Below are 12,748 nucleotides of genomic sequence, written 5' to 3' on the forward strand. Positions count from 1 at the left end.
AAGACTAAAGGTGGCCATACACGGGCTGATTGTAGCTGCTGATATCGGTCCTTTGGACCGTTTCGGCAGCTTATTGGGCCGTGTAGGGGCAGGAACGAGGGGCATGATTGGCCAGATATCGATTGGGCAGGTTAAAAGATGTAGTCGGATCAGGAACCGCGTCGGCTCGTTGAGCGGATCTTCACGTGTATGGGGACCTTAAGTTAGTAGGGCCTTATCACCAGGGAGACCCAATTATTAGTACATTGTCCCTTCACTTCTCCAGCCTGGAGATTACTGTATGAATGAATAGGACCTGGATCCCAAGAGGGGCACCAGGAAATATACATAGCACAGAATAGGCAAGCTTAGCAGACAAAAAAAAAAGATGGACCTTTACTCACCTGCCTGCCGAGAGATGGACTTGCAGAAAGGGGAGGAACTGATATTTGCTAAATTCAAAGTCCAACCTGAATGCCACCTGATTCAAAGAAGAAAATAAATTCCATGTGTCATCATCACACAAGTTCCACTCATTGACCATTTATTAGTCGTCCTCATCTATATTTATAATATTATAATACACCAGTGCCATGAATATCCTGTAAATTATATCCTTAAAATTGGGGCTTAGTGATGTCATTTCTGTCACATGACTCATTGTATTAAAAGAAACAAAGTACCTGTTGTAAACTATGAGGACATTAGAAGTCACCTCGGAGTTCCGAGACCTGTATAAATGTGCATAAATATACTCGGCCTTTTGCCTTGGGCCTTTATACAGTACTGAAACTCCTCTGTGACTTTAAGGATGAGGAGAAATTGTAGTAAAGGGGAAATATTTGAAAGACCATGGGGGAAATGGAAAAGGCATTTTTTTGGAGTAATAGTATTAGTATTAGTAGTAGTGGTGGTAAAACTGGTGTAAAACACTTTCCCCATATTCACAAACAGGAATCCGCCTAAACTCTGACTCAACTGCCATTTTTCTGTTTTTGACGAAAGAAAGACCGTTTACAGACACTTTTGTGAATTTGTCTTTTAAACGACATTTATACGTCTTTTTAACTGCATTTTTCCCAACATTTTTCAAAATGGAGTAAAGCTCAGCATTTTGCTTTGTTTCAGACCCTTAAATCTTGTTACAGAAGTGGAATTACAAAAAAAAAAAAAAATAGAAAGCATAAGAAAGTCCAGGTTCTAAAAAATCTGATGTATAGTTTTCCTAGGCAAACTAAGACACCCCCCCCTCAGTAAATGCCCCTAAAGTGAAATGACTAGCCAATAAAATGTAAAATCCTAATTCCAAGGCTCCTGTCGCTGTGGGTTTGATGGCGCTGACAGATTTACTAAGAGCTAAAGGCAAATTCATAAAAAATTGTCAGCAAAATGACAAAATCTGAAAACTGTCTGTTTAAAAGACAAATTCACAAAAGTGGAGATAGAGGTTTGTGAATAAAGTGGAAAATGTGACAAATCTATCTCCCCTTTTATTGTGTCTCAATATCAGCACTTTTCTCAACTCCCTATGGGGGGAATCTTTAGCTCTTAGTAAATCTGTTGTGTATTTAGACCAAATGAAAATACATTTGCAATATAAACCCATTAAGAATTCTCTACCATTTTTTAAGTAGAAGCCTTTGTATTTTGCACCTTATGCTATTCCCCTGAAATGAGCTCTGATCACAGCTCCTGGAAACCTACAGGGCCAGCGGTATCTGAAAAAAAGCAGGGGACTGAAAAAAGTCAAAAGCACAGGATTTTGTGTACTGGCTTGTCATTGGTCAGTTGCTGATAAGAGCACAGATAAGGGGCCAGGGCCCACTGGTGTTCCCGCAGGCCCAGTCTGACTCTGTACGGAGCAGGGCACCTTTCTGCACATTGTCATATCCAGCTTTAAGCTGGCCATACACGTGGCAATCTGACGATGTTTTTGAAACATCGTCAGATCCGCCGCACACCATTCAGGGCTGAATCGGCAGGTAAGGAGGTAGAAACAATAGGATTTCTACCTCCTTCTGCCGATTCAGCGCTGAAGGGAGATTTTGGTCAGGCGCCTTCTATGGCGCCCGATCAAAATTTTCAAACTGGTCCGATCGGCGAGTCGGCCGATATCAGCAGCTTCCTGCGATATCGGTCGACTCGCCGACATACCATACACGCACCAAATATCATACGAAACGAGGTTTTGTACGATATTATCGGTGCGTGTATGGCCAGCTTTACACCCTAAATAACTGGACTGTGACAGACAGACTCTGAAAAGCCTGATGTGCCATATCTGGCTGTGCTTACATTATGGGTATCACCTCTAGAATAGAAGGTTAGTGCTAGCGCTTGCCACCTACAGTATATATAAGGTTAGTATGGGTGCAAGTGTGTCCTGTTAGTAGTAAATTACACCAATGTGCCAAAGTCCTCTTACCTTTGCCTTAGCCCTGAAAAAAGGATAGCTGACATTACAGGTCTTCGTATGTGGAAATCTGTCATCACTCTTACATTCAATTTTAATATCAGAATCCTCCTGCAAGACACAATGCATTAAAGGCCATTAAACCTCACTCATCAATCACATGCAGTTTAGCAGAATGAGATTCAGGCAGACTGTAAGTTCAATTTAATGCAGTATATACAGTTCCCAGTATGGCCATTGAACGTGAACACAAATATTTTATTGTGTTTTCTCTGTTGCAGACTCCAATATTTTAATTTATTAACTCTCTTTGTGTTCACCTTTGTAATCAGACTGGCAAACTGGAGGTTCTGGGAGTGGGAGATGTTGAGCGCGGTGCTGTACGCATTCTCCCCTCTGTTTTCCAACACCACTTCTAGTGCCACCCGCCTCCTACTGCGCTGGATGATGAAGACTGAATTGTCAAAGGCACTAATAAATTCTGTACAGGCTGATTGGGTTCTGTAGAGGAAACGCTGGCAGTACTCCCTGCAAGAGACAAACAGCTGAGGATCAGAAAGACTGTGCCGGCCGTCACTCATCCTGCTACTTCCCTATGCACAGACCAAATGCACTTTTGCTTTTATCTTCTTATTGCCCCTAAAGGTGTTTCATTAAAGAAAAAGCCCTCTCTTTCTGTCCCAGAAGCATTCTACTTGTACATATATACTGTATTACAACATAGCTCCAGGGCCAAACGACTGAATTAGCCTGACATCACCCACCTGTAGGTGAGGATATTGGGAGCGAGCAAGCGGGAGCGGCAAGCAAGCGGATCTTAGTGTGTATGGCCACCTTAACTCATCTAACAGCCAGAAACATGATGGTATGAGCCTGTGTATTATATGCTATTGTGCCCTGTGATAATGTCTCCTTATATAACTGTGGGGATGAAAACTTAATGGAAACATTTACCTGATTAACACATTACATGTGCTCCCAATAAAAACCACGTGGCACTGCAGTAATGACCCACTCTATAGCATAAGCAGCTCAGGCATATTTCGCAGCCGGTAGGGCACCTTGGTGCTCCCCAGAGCTTGATGAACTACAACTTTCTATAATCCATTGGCACTGAAGGTTGCCAGTGGTGCTGGAAGGTGTAGTTCAGCAGCCTTTAGAGAGCCACCAGTTTCCCATGACACACAGTGTTAATGGGGTAAATAGATTTAATAACCAATTTACACACTCACAGTGCTGTAGGGATATCATGTTTCACATCAAGGTAGAGATCGGGCACACATCGCTCATCCTGGTTACATCCGTTCCAGAATGGAACCTAAATTGACATTAGCAGTTAGAAGTGATAGAGAAAAGATTATAAACACAGAGTTACAACAAAGGAAAATGTAGTGTTCCTTGGTAATAAAGGGTTACATTTAGACCCAAAAGCCCAAGATTACTGAAAAGCTAAATAAAATTAACAAACATCTCAGCATGTTGAATAGAAATAGGGTTAATAAATGCACAGATCAAATTCGCTTGAGAAAAAAACGCACCACATTCCAGCTCCTTCACGTGGCAACATTTTAATAAAAGGGAGCACATTCAGTTCAAGTGCCTTGCATTTTGGAATAAAAACAATTGGTTTGAGGAGTCTGAAGCCTGTGTCGTAATAACTGGTATGTAAAACCCAATGATGTCTGAGAATAGCGCAAACAGGAGTCTTTTATCTTTCAAGGCCCCATTGTTTATAAGTGGAATTGTAAACAGAATCCAATGTGGCATTAATGCTTGCTGGTCCCTGGTGCCAAAATGCATGCTGGGGCTGTGTTTCAAATACAGTGCATTTTCCTTGCAGTGACTATATTTGTACAACCAGCAACGAGGTGAAAGTATACCATACAGTTGCCTGTAGTCAAAAATCAACTTTATGACAATTAATAATGATACTTTAAGAAAGGGTTAGAAATTTACAGTTTGACCCTTTTTGTGCTAATAGTCCACTGTTAGGATTGATCCTACATGTATACAGTAGATTCTACTTTGTATGGCACTAAAAATGTTAAAAAGTGAACTGTATTTTTGCAACTGTTACCTTTTATCTAATATTTTAAATAACATAGGAGTGAGGGATGTCTTCTATAACATACCGAAACTTTTAGAGATGTAGGCCAGTCTTCCTCTAACACAGGGCCTTGGTCTGAAAATGCCAACTCATACTCCAGGGAAAAGGTTATGGGTTTCACATAGTCAGCTGTATCCTTTAAAGATGAATAAAACACAGTTAATGGTGGGACGAACCCTTGTTATCAATAAAAGAAACATGTGGAAGGGGAAGAAAGATAAGGTGATTGTTTCTGGAAACTGCTTACTGATCTGGCAAAAAAACTATACACACAAAAAACCTATTAATAAGAGAAATCTGCAACCTGTGGTGCTGACTAGCTGGAGTGGGACTATGAATTAGAGAAATCCCAGATACAAGAGGTTGTCACCCCCCAACAATAGCTTGCTTATGCATTTCTGTACAATTAGCCCACACCGTTACCCGGAGGTAAGGCCCCCTCTCATTAACAATTCATTCTGCTTTTGCCATAGTTTTCCTACCAACCAGAACATGGAAGTTGAGCTGTTGGCACTGGTTGTGCCCGCTGGTGGCTCTGATGGTTTTCACAAAATGTTTGTCTCCTCCGATGTCATCAATTATAGCACGGGGGATGTACCTCCGTTCATCTATGCTCACATTGTACTTGATGGCTGACAACATGAAAAACATTTTAATTTGCAGTAAATTATTAGGTATTAGGTGATAGTCTCAACACCCTCATGGTACAAGTGTACATAAAAAGCCAAATGTAATCATTCAGCGATATGGTATACCAAGGGTTTACCCGTGGGCACCCCAACTCATGTTTCTTATACTGTTCAGGGTGTGTCACTATAATTACATTTAATACAGTAAAACTATTATTTTTCAGTGTTCACTGTATCTTGGGCCACATTCCATGCTTCATGGCTATTTTATGGGGTTGGTTGGAGCCACCAATTTGTGGAATTGAAATTTAACACTGGGAGTTGGTATCTTGAAATTTCATTTTAGGGGGTGCACAGTGCTGATCCAAATGGCAATTTTGAATATATTTATACTCAGTGTCAGAGAGGGTGTTTTGACTGCACCATATTAATCTATGGGAATTGCTCTTTTTGGGGCACATAAGAGAAATGCTCAATGAGCGGAGTCTGAGCAGAGTCACACAGTTTGCAACATGCCTAGTAAGCAATCAACAAACCAACCAAGGAGCAGTTAACATATACAAACATCTGATAAGGGTTACTAGACCTTGAGCAAACCTTTATTAAATTATACAGGTTGCAATCGATGCCAGGTACAAGACAGCATAAGTCTCATATCTGACCAGCTGCCCGACAGAATGATCTTTTGAAAATAAATGCAATGAGAGGATGGACAAATTGCATAATAGTTCTCTTTCGACTTTTGCACTATACATACCAACATTTTGTCCTTGGAACTGCTGAGCTTTAAACATGGGGGAGAAACATATAAAGGCCGACATGCAGGTGGCCTCCCGCCCATTCCTGTGGCAGTCCTTGCTGAAAATGTTGATCTTTGGAGGTTCAAAGTGCATAGTGGCATTTATCTTCACAACACTGCGTGTCCTGTCAAACAGAGCATACATGTCCTACTCGTCCCCTTTCAATATAACAATGGCAAAAAAGCTCATGTTGTCATGTTAAAGTCCCACCATCCTGCTGCTGACACTAACTGATACGTTTTGCTCCAAGTCTAGTAACCCAAAGTAACAAATGATATGTTTGCTTTTAAAACAGCACAGATAGCATGGGTTGCTATGGTTTACTAAACTATGCAAACTCTTATTACCTTAATATGACAGTATACCCCCTTATTTGACATGTTTTTATGAGGTAGATTAATAGATTCCGAGTGCAGAGATAATCATATCATAATCAAATCATAATAAACCCCATAACAAAACTGTTACAACACAGGGTGAATGGAGAGGGTAATGGAGGTAGTTTCCCTATTTACCTTACCATAGATTTTTGATTACACTTGATTACAAGAGGAAGAAAGTATGTTCAGTACAAGCCCTATTCACTGAGCTTATGATGAAAATGGGGTGTACTTCTCCTTTAATTACTGGTTGATAAGAAGATGAGGGAAGTGCAAAATTAGGATCAGTAGCTGGGCCATGGGTTGGACTTCCCATCCTGAGGTGCCTCACATAAACAGTGGCATTTTATGAACACAATATTTCTTTGTGTTTATATGGGGCATACATTTTAGTATTACAGGTATGGGATCCCTTATCCGGAAACCCATTATCCAGAAAGCTCCGAATTACGGAAAGCCTGTCTCCCATAGACTCCATTTTAATCAAATAATTCAGAATTTTAAAACTGATTTCCTTTTTCTCTGTAGAAATAAAACAGTCCCTTGTAATTAATTCCAACTAAGATATAAATAATCCTTATTGGATGCAAAACAATCTTATTGGGTTTAATTAATGTTTTATTGATTTTTTAGTAGACTTAAGGTATGGAAATCCAAATTACGGGAAGGACCCCTTATCTGGAATGCCCTTGGTCCCGAGCATTCTGGACAACGGGTCCTATACCTGTAGTAAGAATATCTAATATTTGTACTGAATGTTTAAGACTTGAAAATTTACAAATAGGAATATCATGGTCAATAAAAAAATTATACAGAACTGGTCCAACTGGGGTTGTTTTCTGTTCTTTGTATTTTTATAACTATAGTAGGGTGACTGCTGAATTCTATTATCTGGAATGCTAGGTGCCTGGGGTGTTCCAGATTAGTCCTACCATAATGAATACAATGCATTGAGGCTTCTTAAAATATGTGAATATTAATTGTGAATGAGTTTCCAAATAATAAATCCAATCTCATACCTGCTTCCCTGAACAGAAAGTGATATTTGTGGGACCCTATACCCAGTGGGCCCCAGTGTGGGATCTGCAGGGCAGTGGGACCATTCACTTTGTAGGCAGATGCCTGCGTAGCCAAAGGTATGAGGAAGGTAAATGTGGTGGGGGTGGGGCGGGTGGACTTGTTAGCGATGGGGTGGGGTTCATGACAGGTATAGGGAGCCTTGATGGTGGGGTTGGGGGCCCTTGAGGTGGGCCTAGAAACCCCAGTCTTTATTCATATACAGCTCTGTACACTGACTATTCAGGCACAGTTATCCCCTGCCCCAGAGAGCTTTCAGTACTGTTTCACCACAGTAACTATTGTTTGTAATATTATGAAAAACAGAGGAAGAATGCTCATGTTATAGAAGCTGTTGATTCAGCACAGCTGCATTTGCAATATACAAACATACCACAGCAGGACAGCATTTCCCATGGATCCTACTGCCAGGTCCACCAGCCCATCTTCATTCATATCCATTTCCCCGTGGATATTGCAGCCAAAATAGACCAGACCTGGAGCCAACTCAGCAGCGGAGATACGCTAAAGGAAGATTGGAGAGTAGGAAGCAATGTTACAGATAATGCACAGAAGCACAAATACCCCAGAGGAGTACCAAGTATCTTATGTTCTAATCTTAAATATTTCTGAAACTCAAGATTTTTATTTAGAATCATTCTGGAGGTTTGGTCATTACCTGTTTGTACTTCTTTAGAATGTTTTTTCTCAAACCATGGAAGATATAAATGGCCCCCTTGTGATTATCCTCAAGAGGAGCCCCAACCACAACATCATTGTAAAGGTCCTGGTTGAGGTCTGGTACTGCGGCAATGGAGGACCCAAAGCGTGAATTCTGGGAGCTGTTTAAGTCTTGCAGGAATCCATTGTGAATGAATTGTCTCTAGGAATACAACACAACCTCAGAACTTACTAGTGAAATGTAGAGGGTTTTCTTTAATTCACAGTAGGCCAGGAGTAGGCTAAACACCACCCCCTGACAGCTTATCTGGTTGGGAGATCATTAGATCTGAAGATCTCAAGCAGCCAGAACACAGAACATTACGAAAGAAGCAGTATCTGACAAAGACCCAGAAGAGATATGTTTAAAGATAACTGTACTGGGGTCCTTATTAATACTGTGGCTTTTTGCAATTAATACTTACCTCTCTTAAAACGAAGACTGACACCCGGCCCCTCTCCCATCCATCAATAAAGTACATTGGTGCTCCAACCAACAGTATATCAGTAACACCGTCACCATCTACATCCACAGAATCCATCTCACCACCAAAGTAGGATCCGATCTGACACAGAAGAAAGCACTTCATATTACAAAACTATGTTAATGTGGACTTTGAAAATGATTTAGGGGGGTCAAACATTTGTCAACCCTTTTTAAGTATTACCACTCCTTCCTCAATGGAGGTGACTCTCAAGTACCTGATTTCCTTGAAGGGCCTGGTGTATGGTCATGTTCTCTGCCCCATGCATAGTGAAGACAATCACTTTCCCTGTGTGGTTGAACCGTGGAGCCCCCGCAACGTAGATCCTGACCCGCTGCCATGTCATCACGGAGGTGACTGTGTAACCTACATGGACCAGTTGTCTTTGTCATTCACTCACAAGCCAACAGTATTTCCTACTTAAACACTTCCTTTGTAACTCACTGAGAGAATTCCGGCTGGAAAATGCAGGGCCACAAACCCAACATAACTGTTTAACATCTAAGTCAGAGCCCAATAATATCACAATATAACACAAATTAAAAGGCTTGCTCACCTTTTAATTAGCTGTTAGTATGATGTAGAGGGCAGCATTTAATACTTATGGTTTTTTGGTCATTTACCTTTTTGTTCAGCAGCTCTACTGTTTGGAATTTTAGTAGCTACCTGGTTGCCAGGGTCCAAATTACCCTAGCAACCAGGCAATGGTTTGAATGAGGGACTAGAATATGAATAGGAGAGGACCTGAATTGAAAGTTAAGTAATAAAAATGACAATTACAATAGAATTGTTGTCTCCCAAAACAATTGTTTACGGGCTGTCACTTGAAAGCTTAAAAAATGAGGCAAATAATTCAAAAACCCTAAAAAAATAAGCACCAACTGAAAAGTTGCTAAGAATAGGCCATTCTATAACATACAAAAGGTAACTTGAAGGTAAAACAGCCAATTAAAAGCATTAAAGGGGGGTTAACTTCAATTACCTGTTAGTGGATAAAGTGGATAAAGGCAAGGCACTTTGCAGATGATTTTTTACTGTTTCAATTTTCTACTATTTCAATGTCTTTTTTTTAGATATAATATAATACTTTTTTCCCTGCAGACCTTTGGTTATATACACTGTTATGTATTTGCTAGGTCACTGACCCTGTGTCTGAATGTCACTATCATGTGTGAGTTGTACAGAAAGATCAGCACAAAAAATAATAACCCCACAACGAATATGGTTTCTGGTTGTCATAGACACTCAATCTAGCAACCAGATGGCAAGATTGAGTAGCTCCATAGGGAGTAGCCACTCCAGACACATTAATGCTAGTGGTTTGAGGTGAGCCATTGGCTACTGACTACATGTTCAACTCTAGTGAATTCAAAGCAAGCCAAAGTTTAATTGCTACTATTTTTACAGCAATAGAATGATCGGTGTGTCATAGCCATAAGCTTTGTTCTGGCCAGAAAGTGAGTCACTTAACCTCAATTTATTATTTGTTCAAGAAACACTTAATTTATTTAATAGTGAGGTGATTTCTGTGCTTCCTACTCATATGTCCTGCATAAAAACACTATAGGGGTCATTAACAAATGCAGTCACATGTGCAGGGGCTCTAAAATGGACACAATGGAAAATACATATTAATGCAATTCATTAAAAGTACTTGTGTCCAAATATGCTTCTACACTATCGCATGGTTGCCAATAGACTTGGCTGTAGCAAGCAATGCCAGGCAGCAGCTGCAAGGGCAAACAAGGTTTTGAGCTGTATTAAAAGGGGTATAGATTCACAGGAGGAGGGAGTTATTCTTCCCCTTTACAGAGCACTGGTAAGGCCCCATCTAGAATATGCTGTTCAATTCTGGTCTCCAGTGCTCAAAAGGGATATTATTCAAACAAAAAGAATCCAAAGAAGGGCATCTAAGCTGGTTACAGTTATGGCAAATCAGTTATGGAGAAAGACTGGCTAAACTGGGAATGTTTACACTTGAAAAGAGGCATTTAGGAGGAGACATAACCATGTATATATTTATCATTGTGGGGCCAATGCAATAACATTTATTTGGTAGTAAATCCTTCCAAAGGACACAAATGCATCCATTCAAATTGAAAAAAAAAAGAATGTTCCCATCTTAACATGCCAAAAGGGTTTATTACAATGAGAGCTGGTTTATTACAATCAGTTGTACTGGCTGATACATTAGATAGCGTCAATAAGGGGTTGGATGGCTTTCTAGCAAGTGAGGGAATACAGGGTTACTGAAATTAGCTCTTTGTACAAGATTTGATCCAGAGACTGGTCCGTTTGCCATCTTGGAGTCAGGAAGGAATTTTCCCCTTTGTGGCAAATTAGAGAGGCTTCAGATGGGTTTTTTGCCTTCCTCTGGATCAACTAGCAGTTAGGCAGGTTATACAGGCATAAAAGGTTGAACATGATGAACATCTGTCTTTTTTCCAACCTAAACTACTGTTACTGTTTTAATGTATTATACATGATCTAAGCCATGCTCAAAATGATTTTATGTAAGTTCACCTTCATGCTGTTGAGCTCTGTTACCTGTATTTTGTGCTTACATCTCATAAAAGCTCATTCTATTGGATCAACATTAATTTGTGCTGATCTAAATTACCTTTCATTTTAGATCAGGGCTAGACAAAATTGAAAAGTCCCAAAAGGTAACTGTTTGGCCATAGCTATCCATGACATGCATGTCAGCTGGGAACATTCATGGTTAATGCTGTAAGAAATCTCCTCAGTTACAAAAAATTTTATTGGAGGTCATTTCTGTATATGCATTGTTAGCCAAAGGTGAGTGTTTGACACTGGCATTCAAGAGGCTTTCAAGCTAAATCAATAGCTTAGTCATCACCATCAAGTAGGCTAAATTAATATCTGCACTATGGTCAGCATCAGAACAAGCAAAATCAGATAGCTTTACTGTAGTTTAGGCAAAATCATTTAGCTAAAGTGTAGCTCAGGGGCGTAACTACCGAGTAAAGCCTAGGAGTGAAGAGGGCCCAATAAGGCACAAGTAATGAGCAATTTTGATAGATCTTGGTAGAACAGGGCAACTTACTAATGTTATAGGGCCCTAAATTGAATTTGATTTAGGGCCCAGAAACATCTAGTAATGCCACTAGAGTAGCATGATCATCAACAGAAGAAGTAAACTCAGATAGTTACACTGTAGCTTGGTCATCACTGAGCAAGCTAAATCAGCCGGATATACTGTAGGTTAGTTATCACCAGAGCAAGCAATATGAGATAGCTATATTACAGCGTAGTTATTACCAAAGTAAGCTAAATATACTGTATATACAGATAGCTGTACTGTAGTTTCGTCAGCACCAGAGCAGACAAAATCAGATACATTTACTGAAGTTTGGTTATCAACTAAACAAGCTAAAATAGTTAGCTGTACTCTAGTTAAGACATCACCCAAGCAAACAAAATCAGATCAGCAACTATGGGGCAATGCTTTTCTTTATTAGCTGTGTTGAAGTTTAGTACAATCTAGATTTACATCGCTCTGGCAAACATTTTTATGAAAAACAAATAATGGTGATAAAGCCTCACCATTGAGAAGCTCACCAGTATTAGCGTGGGGTCTGGGCAGACATGCCCTATACTTGCAGCAAGAGGAGGCAAATCATACCAAGACATGCAGCAGGCACTCACAGATCCCACAACCAGTTATTTTGAGAACATGCAAGATACCAATAGCCGTACGCGTTTCATACAATACTGCACTTAATAATAGGTGGTCATGCTTATGGCCTCCAGCTTAAATCAGAATTCTAAATTGTGTTTTCAGCTTTATATATATATATATATATCACTAACCCCCCACTCTTTCTTTTTATGTCTATAAGGCACAGTCAACTGAAGGACTTCCAACTTCTAGAAGTTGGAACTTCAACTTCCAGCATCTCTTGAAAGCTGTGCTTTGTACTTCTACATTGTAATAATATGTATTTCTGTGTTTCTAACCATATGGGGCCCCTCTGAGGTGCTAGGGCCCAGGACGAATGTCCTTTCTGCTCTACTCTAAGTCCACCCCTGTGTAATAAATAATGAAAGGAAGAAGTGGAAAGCTAACCATTTCAGTACATGCTGTAGATGCTGGATGGCAACCTTCCATTACATCACCGAACAAGCGCTGAATATTGGTAAAGAGAAGCCCAAACC

The 12,748-nt window shown here is 40.2% G+C and overlaps 1 protein-coding gene across 1 annotated transcript in view; it reads right to left on the minus strand.

Annotated features, from left to right (window-relative positions):
* The window catches only part of itga11 (integrin subunit alpha 11), a 51,584-nt gene that overhangs the window by 9,638 nt on the left and 29,198 nt on the right, over positions 1-12,748 (minus strand). The window contains exons 12-22 of the mRNA XM_018092493.2: positions 8,787-8,935; positions 8,510-8,650; positions 8,044-8,247; positions 7,759-7,889; positions 5,886-6,052; positions 4,986-5,131; positions 4,525-4,635; positions 3,625-3,710; positions 2,713-2,920; positions 2,405-2,503; positions 384-460 (exon numbers count right to left, since the gene is read on the minus strand). Coding sequence (XP_017947982.1) covers positions 384-460; positions 2,405-2,503; positions 2,713-2,920; positions 3,625-3,710; positions 4,525-4,635; positions 4,986-5,131; positions 5,886-6,052; positions 7,759-7,889; positions 8,044-8,247; positions 8,510-8,650; positions 8,787-8,935 — 1,519 coding nt within the window. The remainder of the gene's footprint in view (positions 1-383; positions 461-2,404; positions 2,504-2,712; positions 2,921-3,624; positions 3,711-4,524; positions 4,636-4,985; positions 5,132-5,885; positions 6,053-7,758; positions 7,890-8,043; positions 8,248-8,509; positions 8,651-8,786; positions 8,936-12,748) is intronic.

The sequence above is a fragment of the Xenopus tropicalis genome, chromosome 3 (genome assembly GCF_000004195.4).
Source record: "Xenopus tropicalis strain Nigerian chromosome 3, UCB_Xtro_10.0, whole genome shotgun sequence".
NCBI classification, from domain to species: Eukaryota; Metazoa; Chordata; class Amphibia; order Anura; family Pipidae; genus Xenopus; species Xenopus tropicalis.